The sequence below is a fragment of the Canis lupus genome, chromosome 5 (assembly GCF_003254725.2).
Source record: "Canis lupus dingo isolate Sandy chromosome 5, ASM325472v2, whole genome shotgun sequence".
Lineage (NCBI taxonomy): Eukaryota > Metazoa > Chordata > Mammalia > Carnivora > Canidae > Canis > Canis lupus.
The window spans coordinates 81,280,232-81,297,097 of record NC_064247.1 but is presented as its reverse complement, the minus strand read 5'-3'; the positions used below and the strand labels follow the sequence as shown (position 1 = coordinate 81,297,097).

Genomic DNA, 16,866 nt, shown 5'->3' with positions numbered 1-16,866 from the left:
GGGTCTCTGCCTCTCTCTGTCTCTCATGAATAAATAAAGAAAATCTTTTAAAAAATTAGATTTCTCATCCATTTAAAATCATTCCTTCTAAATTTCTCATGTTTTTCTTTTCAAGTGGAACTCAGAAAATAATTGCACACTTCGTTTATAAAAAAAAATAACATTTCCATAAAATTGCTCACCAAAGAATGGATTATACCTTTAAGCTTTAGGTAGAGAGAAGGGAAGAAGAGATGGATTTGCCAAACCTGGATGAATGATCATTGCAGCTTCAAAATGAAATAATATATATAAATAGTCTAATTATACCCAGAAATCATTTACAAAAATTCTCAAGATGAAAAAAAAAAAAAAAAAAAAAAATTCTCAAGATGCTCAGATGCTAGTTAGAAAGGCCCTTTGGGCTTTTGCGCATATGACTATGTGCCTACCCCAGAGGCAGTGTCCTGGGTTACTCTGCCCCTCTCCACCTGGTGGTGAGATTTCATACCACACCAGGATTGTCACTTCCAGCTCTGAAACCTTTAAGCATTGGAAATAGCTCTAAATAAGAGACCTGTTGTTACAACACCTCATTCTTGTGTATAGAAGTAGCATTCCAGTAAACTGTTAATTTGGATAGCAATTTCTGGATAAAGAACTTGTTCTTATAGCAAATACTGCTGATGGCTCTGACTACTTCTGTTGTGGTGGCACAGGAGACCCAGGTGTTGGAGTAACTGGCAGCTGTCACAAGTGGGCCAAATGCTGTGACCTACATAAACTATTAACATGGGTGTTGAGGGCTGTTGACTCTTGTTTTAGGCTTTTAATTCACTTTACTCTTTTTAAGGGGGAATGATAAAATTGCATAATAGGGCTGTAAACTCTTTCTGCTCTTAATTAAATTGATGAAAGGGATCCCTGGGTGGCGCAGCGGTTTGGCGCCTGCCTTTGGCCCAGGGCGTGATCCTGGAGACCCGAGATCGAATCCCACGTCGGGCTCCCGGTGCATGGAGCCTGCTTCTCCCTCTGCCTGTGTCTCTGCCTCTCTCTCTCTCTCTCTCTCTCTCTGTGTGACTATCATAAATAAATAAAAATTAAAAAAAAAAAATTGATGAAAAAACATAAAGCCACCTCAAACACCTTCTGGACTAGGGTTTAAATAAATGAATAAATTCAGTCATATATATTCAAAAGAAAGTAGAAAATGAAATTTGGTTTCCAAATTTACCAAGCTGTTGGTATTTTTAAGAAATAACAATGTCAAATCATTAAGATTTTTTAATCACTAAGTTGTACACCTGAAACTAATGTAAATATGTATCAATTATACTTAAAAAAAATACTGTGTTTATCAGTATTGTTAATAATTTACATCATAGGGGATCCCTGGGTGGCGCAGCGGTTTGGCGCCTGCCTTTGGCCCAGGGCGCGATCCTGGAACCCCGGATCGAATCCCACGTCGGGCTCCCGGTGCATGGAGCCTGCTTCTCCCTCTGCCTGTGTCTCTGCCTCTCTCTCTCTCTATGTGACTATCATAAATAAATAAAATTAAAAAAAATTTAAAAAAAAAAATAATTTACATCATAGATTTGTTTACCAGTAATAATTTTGACTTGCTTAAGTTGACGCTCAAATTTTGGCCAATTCTAACAGAAAGCTATTCCAGGAATCCAGAGGTAGGAATCTGAGCCCAAAGCTCCCAGCCTCAGGGAGAAGTGAGAGGCAGAGAAGAACAGCGGATTCTGTGCAATACTGTGCTCAAGTCATTGCTAAAGGGCGACAAAAGGACTGCCTTGTTCTAGTTCTGACTCCTTGTCCTAAAATTCATATTCAGCATTCACCTGTAGCAATTATTTGAGCATAATTTTTGTTGTTTTTCCAAGTACCCAAATTATATTAAAATATTCACTTGGCTAGTTATTGTATTCAGCATGCAGTAGGTACCAAGCATTAAGGGTTCAGTGGAAAACAAGATAGATAAGGTCCTTGCTCTACTGGAATTTAAATCTACTAATTTTTATGTATTTATGTAAATATGTATGTAAATCTAATTTTATGTACTAATATTCTGTATCAAAGTATATTTGAGTACAGTCAGCTTGAATGCTTCTTTGTGGAAAATCTTCTTGGCTTTATCATAGTCTGAAAATCCCAGTCAAGAACCTTCCAGCTTGCTGGAGCTAAGTGAGGTTAAGCCACAGGCAAAAGAACAACAGAACTTTGATAAGGGGGAACAGAAATAAAATAGCTTTGATCAAGCTTTTCTGTAAACATCACCTGGCTACCTCAGAAAATGATGTGTTTGTCCTTATCATCAAAGTGTACTTGTTAAGTGGGTGGATAGTGCTGGATATATACCCTCATCCTCAAGAAAACGTAAGAGGGATCCCTGGGTCGCACAGCGGTTTGGTGCCTGCCTTTGGCCCAGGGCGCGACCCTGGAGACCCAGGATCGAATCCCACATCAGGCTCCCGGTGCATGGAGCCTGCTTCTCCCTCTGCCTGTCTCTCTGCCTCTCTCTCTCTCTCTCTCTCTCTGTGACTATCATAAATAAATAAAAATAAAAAAAAAAAGAAAACATAAGATACAGGGAAAAAATACTCATGTGACTTTTGATGATGATAAAGCACCATTTCTCATCACTGTGTAGATGTAAAACTTGAAAATTGAGATAATTTAAGAAGGTGTGGTAAATGGCAGTTTGGAACATCTCCAAAGTTAACTGTCCTTTTTTGTTGTTGTTGTTGTTGTTGTTAACTGTCCTTGGAAGGGATAAGCACTGGGAAAAGAGGACTGTCAGCTGGTACTCCCTTCTATATTTGGCTTGTTGCCACTGCTGGGAGACCTATCTAAAATAAACACTGTTAAAATAAATAAATAAAATAAAATAAACACTGTCAAAATCAAAATCAGATGTCATGCATTAGTCTTAATAACATTTTCTGGTCCTTTTCCTACCCTACCACCTTTCTGTATACCAATCCCAATAGTTTCCAAGTAATTATATTGAATTAGGATCCATTTATTCAGTCATCAAAAACTGATGTTTCTGGGCAGCCCAGGTGGCTCAGCGGTTTAGCACCGCCTTCGGCCCAGGGTGTAATCCTGGAGACCTGGGATGTAGTCCCACGTCGGGCCCCTGGCATGGAGCCTGCTTCTCCCTCTGCTGTGTCTCTGCCTCTCTCTCTCTCATCTCTCTCTGTGTCTCTCTCATGAATAAATAAAATCTTAAAAAAAAAACAACTCATGTTTCCTCATCAGTAAGGTCCTTGCCTTTTAAGAGCTCACAAACTATTTGAGAGACAGATGATGATGACCCGTACCAGTAATTCAATGTGGTGAGTTATGTGAGAGTTCACACACACAGATCATGGGCCATATTTGTGCTCCATCTTGGCATAAGACTAGCCCATAGACTATACATGGTGTCCACACTGAAAACTCTGTTCCTTGCTTGTTATGGGGCTTGGAATAACAGGTGCCAACGGCTGCCTTTTCTATTTCTGTCCCCTTTATACACTCTTCTCTGTCTCCCTTTCCTCACTCTCAACATACTCCCTCTCCCTCCCCAAGCATCACATTTGTCCAGGTCTTTCATATTTTCTTTGTCTGAAAGATTTCTCTGTTTCTCTACTCTTGGCCTCCAAGAAATGATGGGTGTTTGGAAATTAATTCCACCATTTACTAAGCAAATGATGTGAACTGCCAAAGCCTCAGTTAACTGACCTATAAAGTGGGTTAGTAGTTACCTTAACATGTTTTGAAGATGAAATAAGTTATAAAATTTCAGTTGTAAACTCTCATAGATGCTCAGTAAATATTTGTGAAGTGAATGTTAGTTCCTTCTTCTAGCCATCAGTATATGAATTTCAAGAATTTTTTTTGATTACCTAAACTATAAAGAGATATTAATTTAATACTTGAAGATTTTTTTTTAAGTGATTGATAGTGTCTCCTTTGCTCTGTGATCACATCACATTTCTAAGTTGTTGTTTTGTCTTGGCCTGTTTTCATTTATAACAGCTATATTGAGATATAATTCATTACTGTAAAATTCATCCTTGAAAATGTATCATTCAGTGGTTTTAGTATATTCACAGTTGTGCAACTATGACCATTATCTAATTTTATAAAACTTTGATCCCTCCAAAAAAGAAAGAAAGAAAGAAAGAAAGAAAGAAAGAAAGAAAGAAAGAAAGAAAGAAACCCATACCTGTTAGCAGTCACTCCCACCATACTCCTGGTAATGAGGTGCGTGGTTAACCTGTTTGTGCTATTTTATACAAATGGAATCAAACCGTATATGATCTTTTGTGTCTGTTTTTTTTTTTTTTTTTTTTTTTTTTTCACTTAGCATCATCTTTTCAAGGTTCATCCATGTTGTAGCATGTATTAGAACTTCATTCCTTCTTGTGGCTGAATAGTGTTCCACTGTATGGATAGCCCATATTTTGTTTATCCATTCATCACTTGGTAGACATCTGGGTTGTTTCCACTTTGGGACTGTTATGAATAGTGCTGCTGTGACCTTGTATTCGAGTACAAGTTTACGTGTGTTTTCAATTCTTTTGAGAATGTGCCTAGGAGTATAATCTTCAGTTGATAAAGAATTTTCATTTCAAAGCAAAGAATTCTCATGATGAGAGAACTTAAGGTTCTTACTGGGAGAATTTCTATACTGGTTACTTAAGACTGAAGTTTTCTGCATTGGACTTCACAAAGCATTATATGTTTACTGCTTGGCTTGTCATAGAAACCAACAAAAAAGCAAGAATCTTTTCTGAAAGGATGAGAAACAGTATAAATGCCCCCAACATAATAAAGGATACTTTTGTATTAGCATAAAGTAACAGAACAATTCCCAAATATTCTTTTATTCTCACCAAAGCATTTATTTTCACTCACTTTACATACAAAGTACTCTCCAGGAATCAGAAGGGGAAGACCCTCCTAAAGGGATGCAAATTAAGGAAAAGTTAGATTAAGGTAAACACATTTAAGAAGTATGCTATCTTCAGTTCTAGAGCTTTTTATTTTATTTTATTTTATTTTATTAAGATCTTTATTTATGATAGTCACAGAGAGAGAGAGAGAGAGAGAGATTGAGAGAGATTGAGAGATAGACATAGGCAGAGGGAGAAGCAGGCTCCATGCACCGGGAGCCCAACGTGGGATTCGATCCCGGGTCTCTAGGATCGCGCCCTGGGCCAAAGGCAGGCGCCAAACCGCTGCGCCACCCAGGGATCCCAAGCATGAGCTTTTTAGAGTGAGGGTAAGAATGTTTCCTGTTCCCTGAGCCATCTCCCTTCCCAACCCAAACTGAACTGAAAGGGAAAAGCAGGGGCTGGAATAACTTCTGGACTTAGGTCTCCATTCAGTTTAGGAGTAGGCTTTAAGCACTGCATTTACCTTTATAGAAAACTTCAGAAAGCGAAAAAATGTGTTTGAAATGGAACTTGCCTTTGAGCATCCTATGGTCAGTCACACACAGGTCACTAATCATTTTCCCTTTTCTTGTTTTTCAGTGAACGAGATAATTGGGAGAGACATGTCCCAGATTTCTGTTTCCCAAGGAACAGGGGCGAGCAGGGAGGCTCCCCTCCCAGGTCCCAATTCCCTGGATAGAGGAAGATCCGATGGGCTCTAACAGTGCTCGCTGCAGCCATGTGTCCACCACCATGGACTTCTCAGCATGTTTCTCTCCTTGGACCTTGGGTTTCCAATTCTGTGGCCTTCAGGACTGGCGCCAGGAGTTGGGATCACTGTATGTGGGGAAAGCAGCATTCCTCCACCTCAGGCCTTGGGTAGATTTTTGTAAAAGAACAGGAGCAGCATAGACTGAGCTTTGGGGAAATGAGCTTTGCTTTTTATATTTAAATAGGATACTTTTATATGATGGGTGCTTTGAGTGTGAATGCAGCAGGCTCTCCATTTCAGAGGTGCTGCTTTTGCAAGTGACCTGGTTGCTTAGCTGTGATTGGTGATTTGTACTCCTTTATGGTCATTTGAAGGACTCTTTAGCTTTGATGATATTTTTAAAGTAGTAACTTTTGATAAAACCTTCCAGAGGTAAACATGAAAAAAAAATTCTCCCAAGCCCACACCTATGCCTCAGAAACTCAGCATGCCCTAAAGCCTTTCATAGATTTATAGGAAATAAAGCCAAATGTAGCTCATACCTCTTATAAAAGTAAACTGTTAACGTGAGGAGACCATTCCAATCATTGAAGTGTTGGAATATAAAACGACATTCCAGAGCATAGCCTTTTTATAACTTTTTAGGTAATCTTCCTGCAGTCTCTCCATAATGACTCCATGTTGAAATTGCTTTTTTCCCTCAGGGCCTTGGATAAGATAGCGACACATAAGGTGACTTTGAAAGGTGGGTTTTTTAGCTTGATAGCTTTAATATCCTGCCATCCTGCAAACAAGTACGCTGTGGAGTGCTTTTCTTGTGTCCTCTGGTCCCAGACCTTTTCCGAATGGTAGTTTATCTGCATTTGGCTGCTCTATATCCTTTGAAGCCATAGCCTTATGACGGTTTAGGCAAATTTGCTGGTTCTAGCTCATCTCTAGAGGCCAGGCTGTGTCAGAAGCTAAGCACAAATAAGCTATGCTTCAAAAGAGGAGCAGGAAAAAAAAAAAAAGGAGCAGAGAAAATACAGGACTCCAGATGGGAAGCTTTTAAGGTTCACAGTGGCATGAAAGGCTTATCCCTCATTCTGTTTACAGCCTAAAATGTTTCTGGCCTACCTTGTCCCTTCTGCATGGCCTAAAACCAAGCCTTTTCCCCAAAAGGCTTTGAGGCAAACCCAAACATGAGGTAGCATCATAGACCTAACCCTCCACACCAAAGATGCCCTGGTGCTGCTGCTGGTGAGGCTGGTGCCCAACGCAGGGGCCAGTAAGAAACTCCAGCCTGCTGTCTACCAAAGGAGGTGCCCGAGTTGGGTGCTTTTTCCAAACTCTGCCCTTACCCATCCCATTAATGGGATTAGTACCTATTCCAAGGCTGGGGCCATTTCAAAGCACCTGAAGTTTGTAGAATGCTTGCACACAAAATCATGTAATTTCATTTATTCAGGAAGGAAATTCTTTTGAGTGCCTATATGTGCGACAGTGTGCTGAGCTGGTCAAAGGCTTGATGTTACTCCAGGGGATAATGAGTCCTAGATACCAGGACTCTATTGAGGTCAGCTGAGGCCTGGGCAGAGGGAGCCGGGTCACTGGCCACCACCTCTAGTCAGCCAGGTAGAAATGTTCACCTCCTACGGGATGAAGTATGGTCTTTTTATTTTTATGCCCTCTTCAAACCATGATGATTTAATTTTCCCCCTAAAACTAGTTAGAGAAAAATGTATATCCTTCAACAAATCACTCTAGTCCCTCTTGGAGCTGGGTGTTTTCATATTTTCTTTAAGTTTTGTGTCAGAGTGTGGATAGTGAGATTTGCTTCAGGGCCTGTAGTTGGTAGCCTACAGCTGCCTTTGGAGGGGTTGTGAGAGGCGGCCCCTGACAGGAAGCTCCAGACAGCTGGCCGGACTTGCCTCTACCCTCTTGCCCCTGGGGTAGCTGCCTCACATGGGTTTTTGCAAGACCCTTTGGGGGTTGCTTTGCTGCCTTCAGGAATAAAAGCCTCTATGATCCAGAGTTGCTATGCACCAAATTTCGATGCCTTTTAAATACCTTGATGCCTGTAGCACTAGAAATGCTTTCCTATTTAAAATAAAAGTTAAATTTTAAAATAGAGCTTTGTATACTATGTGGGCAGTCTTATATCATTTTGTAAAATCTTTGGTTTAAGAATCAATATTCTTTGGCTTTGTAGGTAAGTAAAGACTTTAAACTTTGTGCAACAGAAGTGGTGTTAAAGCACATATCCATTGGATTGTGTAAACTGACTTCTAGTAGCAACATTGAGCAACTCAGCATGCCCTGGCCCCTACCCCTACCCCAACCAACCTGTGCTGATTCTGGGTTGAGGAATGAGATAAGCAGCCTTTTGCTTACTAGAGATTCTCAGAGAAACATGGCTGAAAACATCTTGAAAGGGACCAGATGTCTTGTCTTCGGGTTTACGTTTGGTGCTGCTGCCTGTGCAACCCACCCCTGCCCGAGGCTAACCATTATAGAGCTCTGCTGGATCTGGCAGTGAAGCCCTGGGGTGGTGGTTCTTATTTGTTTGAGGACTTACTTATTTTACAGGGGGAGGGGCAAAGAGAGCCCCACAAGATCACCACCTGAGCTGAAACCAAGTGTAGGCTCAATCGACTGTGCCAACCAGGCGCCCTCTGGCCTTGAAGCCCTGTTTTTAATATTCAGTACAGATGGTTATCTTTAACACTCAGATGGGCTCAAGCTGAAACCTTATGTTTTTTAAAATGGGTGATGTTCAGTTAAGGAATTGGTTCTGAGTTATGTTTACAGCACTTGGAATTGTGTTTTCTTAGACATTTTGTATTTTAAAACCTTTTCTAGGAGTATAGTGCTCCTTACACAAATAACAAAGGGAAGAGTCAGCAATTCAGGTTCCTCAGTTACAGTGCTGAAATAATAAATGATGACAGGTTAACAGTGTCCTTGAAATCTGCCTGAGTTTTCCTCTGCCTGGGGCAAGGGTGGAGCCCCACACTCTGGGATCCAAAGCTAAGGGCACTTTGGCTTTTAAAAAATCCACCTGGTTAGGAACCTTTATTTTACGGAGAAGTAAGCAGAATTCCAAATTCTTTCCAAAGCTTCAATTATGTACCCTCTTAATGGGTGCAAAGGGCATTCCACGAAGTCTGCTGAGTTCAAGACCACTGGCCCGCCCAAGGTGTGCATGAAAAGTAGGCAGAAAGTCCCCTTTAAAATTCAAGTCTGAGTTTTTGTGTGAGGGCTTCCTGCCCTCTAGTGTCCTCTGGGGATACTGCAGTACAGTCCATCAAAACCAACTGTGATTTTGCCACCTGATATTCCTTGTGCCAAGCGGAGAGTTAGCATCCTCAGACCCATGGCACAATGTGGCCACTAAGGTCCAAGTATCCTCCTGGGGGCCGGGGCCAGCATTCTCTGTCTCCCTGCCCCCTACCAGAAGGGACAGGGGAAGGTAGAACGTTGGGATCTTTACTCAGAAGCTCCCAGGAGTCATACACTGAAGGCACCAGGGCTTACATTTTAAAAAGAAAACCAAGCCTGCTGTGGACATCAGCCCCACAGCCAAAACCAACCAAAGGCTCTCTTGCTGCTACTCAGGAGGCCTAGATCAGGCCATTGGGAGCAGGGTAACACCATTCCACCCCCAGCCCTGCATGCAGGGGTCCAGCCATCATCTTTGGGGTGAACAGACAGCAACAAGTGGGAGATGGACCTGGGGCTTGAGCTCCTCTAGGTGCTTTCTGAGAGCTTTGACAAGCCAGAAGCCACCTGATTGAGGATACTGATTCTCTGGACGCAAGAGAGACATGTTAGACATCAGCCAGCTCTTACCTCCTGGCTCCCTCACCTACAAACACACCCATTCTTTGGGGGCCTGTAGCACAGTGCGAGGCGGGTCACCAACAGGCACCAAACTGGTGTAGTCATCAGGGGCTAACTGTAGGAGGGAAAGAGATTTAGGGGAGGGAGCCCCTGGCTCAGCCACGTTCCCATGCCCTCCAGCCACACCTCACCTGATAGGCTTGGAAAACGCTGAGCAGATCCTTCATACCGGCTGTATATGGGACACCCTGCATACGGACCAGGGCTCCTGGCTGGGACAACACTGAGGTGGAAGCAGAGGCCAGGGCAGCAGGAGGTGTGGTGAGGTAGCCCACTGTGGTGGGGGACACTGGGGGGCTAGGATGGGAGAGGCAGGGATTTTAGGAGTGCAGTCCCACCTGCCTCTCTCCTGCCCTGGTCTCTGCCTTGTGCTTAGTTCAACTCCTCCTCCCTAAAACCTCAGTCTCTAGAGTCCGTCCTCTCCATTCCAATCTATAGATGGTATCCGCCAGGCCATACCTGTCACTCCCTTGACCATCTTAGAATAAGTCCCAGCTCTAACAGACCTTGGACTGTCTGGCCCAGAAAGGGGATCATGAGCCTCCCCCAAACCAGAATTGGGGCAAGACTGTGGAGTTTTCTTAAGCAGCTGGTACCTGGGGTAGTAAGCAGTATAGTTCATGTAGAGTTGAGTGGCTGGCCCTGGGTAGTAGGCAACAGGGGTGGGGGCAGCAGGCACCCTGGCAGCCGGGAGCAGTGCTGAAGAGGGATACAGAGCTGCCGTCTCAGCGGGAATGAGTGTTGGGGTGGCCTGGAAGGTGGCGTAGGTGGGTGGTGAGAGGCCTGGAGGCAGAAGTAGAGAGTGCATCTGCAGGGAGCCCAGCACTGCCCTGGGTGAGGCAGCCAGTAAAGTGTCTCCCTGTAGAAAGTGAAAGTTGTAACAGCTCGGCCCCCACACACCACCTTCCCCAGCCCCTGGGACACTCACAAGGCAGCTTGCAGGGTGGAGGGGACATGCCACTGCGGCCCAAGGTGCCCCCCATTAGCACGCGACTCATCTCCTCTGTGGAGCAGGGGACCACTTCCACATAGCGTTCCTTCATCACTTTCTTATGGCAACGCTGAGCAGCAGCTAGGGCCCGCTCTGCTGACGTCATCTGGATGAAAGCATCGCCAGATGGCCGGCCCTGCGCACATGGTGGTCTTGTAAAGGGTCTGTGATCTGTCACGTGCTAGAGCACCTGACCCGCAACCACAAACCCCTCTCTCACTATGGAGGTCTCCCCACTGGCACCAGCCCCACCTGCTGGTTGAGCACCATGTGCACACCGTGGGGCCGGATGTCGGCCGCTGCCTCCCCCAGAAAGCTCAGGATGTCTTCGATGGTGGCGGTGTAGGGCAGGCCCCGAAGGCGTACACAGTCTCTCCCAGTCCCAGCTGCCAGTGGGAAGGGGATGGGGAGCAGTGGAGCCGTGAGTGCGGGAAGGAGTGGGCTGGATGCGTAGCGGTTCAGGACCTGGTAAGGAAGGCAGCGACAGGCCGGTCACGCCACATAGGGCAGGGGTCCAAGGCATGGAAGGGGTACCCTGGAGAAGCACACGGTGGGTAGGGGGAGCCCTGGGTGCTCACCTGCTGCACCTCAGCTGCAGTGCTCCGGAAGAGTTCAATGTATCGCTTACCCAGTATGCCCTTGTGCCTGCGCAGGGCAGCCTGTGCCAGCTCCTCACAGGCAAAGAGGGCAAAGGCATCACCAGTGGGCCGGCCGTCAGGGTGGCGCACAAAGAGCAGCCCATCAGCACCCCCAGTCACCGGGCACTCTGGCCCCAGAAAGCCCAGCACGTCCGCTGGCCCGGCTGAGAAGGGCAGTCCCCGTAGCCGCAGGATCACTTGGTCTTCCCGTGACAGGAAACGAGCCACCTCTAGTGATGTGCCTTGGTGAGAGGCATGGGAGTCACCCACTGACCTCATCCGTGCCCTTCCAAACACCCACCTACGCCGGCACATGGGGAGCAGAAAGGCAGGGGGCGGTGGGCCAGTGGGACATGGACGGAGAACCAGGGGAGCCGCCGCTGCTGCTGGGAGCACACTCACCCCCCGCGATCTTGACAAACTCCTCTCCTGTTGCTTTATACACCTGTGGGGACAGCGGGGACAGCCCGTGTGTCTCCAGCCTGGCCGGCCTCGGCTCTGCCCTGCTGCTCCCCCGGCCCAAGGCCCACCTCAATATAGCGGACACCCATGTGGTGCTTGTGTCTCTGCAGCGCTAGGTCCCGCTGCTCGCTGTCCACAAAGCGGATGAGGGCCTCGCCGTTTCTGCGGCCCTGGGCGTTGAGGCAGAGTGCGACGCCGCCCCTGCCGAGCCAGTGCTGCGTTAGTGCCTCCCGGGCAGGCCTGCCCGCCGGAGCCCACCCATCCTGCCGTACCTACCTGGCAATGTTGAGCCCTTTGAAGAATCGAGCCACATCCTGGTCTGATGACTGCCAGGGCAACCCGCGGGCCCGCACCACGGTCTCACTGTCCACCACGTCGGCCTTGCTGCTGTGGGGGCGGGCACAGAGTCAGAGCTGCGCCCCCCACACGTGTCACCGCCCACCCCGGCCCCCACACTCACCAAGGACCTGTCTCATACTTCTGCTTTACCACCTCTGCCTTCGAAAACAATTGACCTGAGAGGATATGGCATGGGGGTCAGCAGGGTCTGGTGGAGGGGGTCTCCCCACCAAGCTCTGCAAAGAGAGGACAGTTGAGGGGGATAAGGCAGTGACAGAGGAGCTCCTACCTATGGTCTCTCACAGAAGGTAACAAATGGGGATGGGGACTTTGAGGGAGTAAGAGGCAGATGCCCAGTCCTAGAGCAGGTGACCGGTGCTGAGGCGAACCTTACCACTGGGCCCTTCGAGCAGGTGGAGGATGACCGCTACCATTGTCTTCACTTCCCAGACCCCAAAGTCATCCTCTGTGGCATCTGTCTCTAGCCCCAAGTCTATGAGCAGAGAAAGAACCGTGAGAAAATCCCAGCATGAGCACCAATCTTGGTCCTACCCAGGCCCAAGTCCCTTTGGGGGACACATGCAGAATCCCAGCAAACATGTTGGTTCTGATCCAGCTCCTGTATGTCCTTACAAGTCTCCAGCCCAGACCTATGTGGACACACGTCCGTATTCCAAACACACCCCAGCGCAGACACAGAAGCGTGTGTCCTCAGGACTTGGCAGATAGCGTAAACCCGCGTGTGTTTATATAACCCCCCAGGACGCACATACTCAAAAACAGCCTACAGCCTCCCCTCCACCCTAACCCCGCCGGGTCACAGATACCCTGTGCCATGGTGGCCACGGTGAGCTCCCTGGCAGGGCGGGCTCTTGGGTGCTGCACATGGAACTCTCTGCGGAGGTCGTAGAAGGAGAAGAAGGTGTCGGGGAGCACCAGGTTCTGGCGGCACATGGGAGTGGGCATGAATAGGGGGAACTGAGCTGCCCTGCCCACCCCCATGACAGGAGGTCCTGGGCACCCTACCCCGTTGTGCCCTCGGTGGCATACCTTCCTGGAGGCCTCAGGGTGCAGGACCTGTCGCAGCAGCTGCTGCCCATCAGTGCATAGCATGTAGGGGCCCCCGCCCAGCAGAGCCACATCCCCGCTCACCAGCTGTGAGAACTGGGGACAGAGAGTGGGGAGAGAGACAGACACAGACTCAGAGCTGGGCGGGCAAGAGGAAGGAGGAGGGAGGACACAGGCTACCAAGCTGGTTCAGCTAGATGTTCAGCTCTGCCCTGCCTGGGGAGGAGTTGGCCACAGTCCTTGGGCCTGGTCCTGTGTCCCTTTTCTCCCCCAGTCCACTGTCAGCTTCTCCAGGCCAAATGGGGGCAGTCACATTATCACCCAAGCCCCCATCACACACACTCCCAAGAGTCTGGAGTGGGGCCAGAGCAAACACCTGGTGGAGTGGGACAAGCAGGTGGGAAGGGGCGGGGCAAAGCAGGTTAAACCTGTCCCTGACCAGGCACCACCCTCAGACAGGTGGGGGAGGCCCAATCCTGCCTGAGGCCCAGCTGGCTCATGGTCAATGGCAGCCCCGCCTCTAGGTCTGACCAACCCATGGGCAGAGAAAATCCAAGGACAGAGCTCCACACCTGGACGCCAGGGGCAGTGCGAGCTTTGACCCACACCCTATCGACCGGCTGGCACGGAGTTGTTTGCTCACAGAGGGGGTGGCACTCCCCAAGCTGCCCAGCCCCCGCCCCCCACCCGGCCTTCCTTCCCAGCCAGAGGAGAGGGAGAAGCACTAAGCGCAGGCCCAGGGCAAGCCAACCCAGTGCTCCTCCAGCACACTCTCCAAGTACGGTGTAGCCTGGGAGCCCCTGGAACAGGATCAGGTTCAGCACCTCACCAGCGGAGAACCAGCGGAGTTGCTGGAAAAGGAAAGAATTTGTGCACGTAAAGCACTTAAAGCCCTTACGCTCGAGACCAGGCACAGGGTGAGTGCAGTTAGTGAAGATAAGAGAAAGAAAACAGCAGTGGGAACCGCCTCCCGCTGGAGCCAGGCCTGGGAGGCACCGGGCCTCTGCGCTCGGGAGGCAGGTAGCCTCCAGGCGGGGTCCGGACAGCGCCCACGCCTGGCCAGCCGGCCGGGGCAGGCCTAGACGAGCCGCTTACACCTGGCGGCGTCTGCCTCCCAGGCAGACCCCGCCCTACGCCCCCGCTCCCGCGTCGCCCAGGCCGCTGGGTGGGCCGAGGTCGCAGGCGGCGGGGACCGTGACCTATGGCCAAGGCTGGGCCCCTTCGGCCCTTTCAGCTTCCGACTGCTGGGCTGGGAGACCCGGCCAGGCGGGTTCCCAAAGGCGTCTCGGTCTCGGCCTCCCAGCCCCGCCGGCCCTGGGAGGGGTCTCGCGGCCTCCGTCCCGCCGCGTAAGTAGGAGTGGATCCCGGGAAGGCTGAGAAGCAGGGCGCCCCCAGGAAGGGCCGGCACACGCGGGAACCTCTGAAACTTTTAAACAACAGGAACCCGTCCTACCACCCAGGCCGATTGGTCGCAGCACACCAGGCCTCGCCCCCCGCCGCCGGTCCCGCCGGGCGATGTCCCCGCGGCCCGGCCGGGCCCCGACGCTCACCTGCTGCAGCACCTTGTCCAGCGGCTCGGCCCGCGCCAAGCTGTCGGCGCTCAGGCCGCTCGCCTCGCGGCACTGCGGACTCAGCGCCGCCGCCTCGGCGCGAACCAATGACTTGTGCAACGTCCCCACCTACGAGCGGCGGGGGGAGCCGATCAGCCACCGCTCCCCTCGGACCCTGAAGCCCGCGGGAGCCCCACCGCCCCTCCTCGCCGTACCTGCCGGCTCTGCGGCTCCACCACTTGCCAGACCAGGAGGATTAAGTCGGTCTCGTCGGAGCCCAGGTCCGGCCCCAACGCACCGGCCGTGGCCCCGAACAGCACGACCAGGGGTCCAGGCGCGGGGCGGGGGTCGGCGACCGAGTCCGAGGCGGGGTCCGGGCCGGGGGGCGGTGGCTGGGGAGGCGGCGGAGTCATGGCCGCAGAGGAAGGGGGCGCTCGGCCAGACACACGCGGACCGACGAGGCGCACGCACGCACCGGCCGACGGCAGACACCAATCAGCTTGGGCGGGACCCGGTGTGTCGGGGGCGGCACCTGCGGCCCGGCCGGCGCAGTGGGCGCCGCTGAGACCCGCCCGCGGCGCCCCGTGGGGCGGGGCGGCCACTGGCCCCCGCCCTCTCCGGGCGAGTTACCTGGCGGCCCCGCCGGCCACGTGACCCAGGCGGCCCCGGGAGCGCGGCGCAGGCGGCCGGCGCCCAGCGCCCAGCGCCCAGCCCAGAGCGCGCGCGCTCCCTCGCCGGCCCGGGTGCGCGCTCGCCGCCCAGACTCCCACTCGGTCCGTGGGCCGTGCCTGCCTCCTGGGGCGATCCCGCCGCCCTCTGCCCCTCCCCGCCGTGAGGCCTGCGCCCAGGGACCTTCTGCAGGGCGTAGGGGTCACATGGCATTTGTGAAAATCACCGGGAGCCATTCCAGGGCCAGTGGGGGTCCTGACGGCCGGTGTGGGGGCTGATGAAAGTCACCAAAGAGGGCGGTGAATTACCCGCTATCACCCACGGGCCGGGGGTGAGCGGAGGCTCTTACAGCCTTGGGATCGGGGGACCGAGGGGACGGGCAGGGCTTGTCCACACAAGTCAGCACCTGGCCTTAGCCTGGCTCTGGGGTGCGCAGGTGGGAGCGCCGTGCCCCAGCCCCGGGGAGCCACTCGAGGCGGGCGGCGCCGGACGGCCGGGCCCGGGGGCTCACTCTGCCCCACGTGGAGACGGCTGCCCGTTTCCGTCGCCCTCCCCGCCCGACGACGGGCCTGCTGCCCGGAGACCGAGCGCCCGGGGGTGGGGGCCAGCGACCAGGGTGCGGCGTGCGCGCACGGGCCGCGGGTCCTCGTCGCTGCTCCCTCCGAGGCCGGCGACGCGATCAGGTCCGTCCCAACACCCTCTTGCCCCCTCGTGCTTGGGGAGCCTCCCTTCCGGCGCGTCTCCAGGCCGCCCCGGACTTCCCTACGTTCCCGCATTTATAGGATTGAGAAACGGAAGAATCTGGCGGGAGAAGGGACGTGGGGCTGCCAGGCCCGCGCGGACGCCGAGGCGGGAGCCGCACCTCGCGCTTTCGTTGGAGATGGGCGCCCTGGGGTGGAGGGGGCGCTTCCGAGGCCTTGCCCAGAGAGCCCACACTTCAGCGCGTCCCTACTCAACGGATAGAGACCGAGGTGCCCCGTACGGAAGCGACTCGCTGCGGCCCGCCGGGAGCGGGGAGCAACCTCCCAGCGGCGCGGGGCCCGGCGCCTCCTCCGCCCCTCTCGGGGCCGCCCACCCCGGCGCCCGCCCGCTGGTCCCCACCCGCCGGAGCGCTAGGCCAATCGGGCCGGCGGGAGCGGGAACGTCGCTCCTCGGGTCCGGCCCGGCTCTAGATAAGCCTGGAATGTCAAATATTTGTTCGGGGGGCGGGGCCCGCCGGGGAGCGAGGCTGCCCCCTGGCGGCGGGGAGCGCGCGTGCGCCTGGCGGAGTCGGCCTTCCGTCCTCGGCCGCAAGCGCCTTCGCCCCCTCGGCCTGCATCGCTCCCTGTCGGGCTCCCGTCGGGGCTCCAGCTTCCAGGGGACAGTCCTGGCGGCACCGCCTTGCCGGCGGAGCGCTCGATCTCGACCTCAGCCTTCCCGGAGCCCCCGTCCATTAAACCGTTAGGGCTTCACGCTAGGCCCTTCCCTATTCTTCCTTCAGCGTGGGTCTCGAGGCCAGGGCCTCAGGGAAGCCACCTTCTTGAGGTGACCTCTCCAGTGTGGCACCTCTGGCCGTCCTGGCAGTGTGGGCAACTCCCCTGAACCTCCTGCGCGCCTGTCTGCCTGCCCCCAGCCCGCATCACAATTCCCGATACTTTTTTTTTAA

General features: G+C 52.1%; 2 protein-coding genes across 15 annotated transcripts in view; one reads left to right on the top strand and one right to left on the bottom strand.

Moving 5' to 3' along the window:
- The window catches only part of NFATC3 (nuclear factor of activated T cells 3), a 139,753-nt gene extending 132,019 nt beyond the window's left edge, over nt 1-7,734 (top strand). For 6 of the 8 annotated variants that reach the window (XM_025426615.3, XM_035715707.2, XM_025426616.3 and 3 more), the window contains one exon: nt 5,511-7,734. In XM_025426615.3, coding sequence (XP_025282400.1) covers nt 5,511-5,610 — 100 coding nt within the window. In that variant the 3' untranslated portion in view covers nt 5,611-7,734. The remainder of the gene's footprint in view (nt 1-5,510) is intronic. The other 2 variants (XR_003127675.3, XM_025426618.3) reach the window with 1 other exon arrangement.
- ESRP2 (epithelial splicing regulatory protein 2) lies at nt 4,854-15,053 on the bottom strand. Of its 7 annotated transcripts, XR_007410514.1 has the most exons (17): nt 14,768-15,053; nt 14,553-14,681; nt 12,985-13,098; nt 12,762-12,876; nt 12,329-12,427; nt 12,056-12,110; nt 11,872-11,982; nt 11,664-11,796; nt 11,536-11,578; nt 11,074-11,375; nt 10,748-10,960; nt 10,433-10,631; nt 10,101-10,287; nt 9,636-9,801; nt 9,454-9,559; nt 6,165-6,329; nt 4,854-5,784 (listed from the first exon to the last, which is right to left on the bottom strand). XR_007410514.1 is itself a non-coding variant. In XM_035715709.2 (16 exons), the coding sequence occupies exons 1-15, from the start codon at nt 14,963-14,965 to the stop codon at nt 9,470-9,472; spliced, it is 2,154 nt and encodes a 717-aa protein (XP_035571602.1). In that variant the 5' UTR covers nt 14,966-15,053; the 3' UTR covers nt 4,854-5,784; nt 9,454-9,469. The 7 variants fall into 7 exon arrangements, 6 of the variants coding, with proteins under 6 accessions (XP_035571602.1, XP_025282406.1, XP_048965608.1 ...); XM_035715709.2 differs by lacking the exon at nt 6,165-6,329; XM_025426621.3 differs by lacking the exon at nt 6,165-6,329 and having other exon boundaries at nt 4,854-5,747.
- Between the last annotated feature and the right edge of the window lie 1,813 nt (nt 15,054-16,866).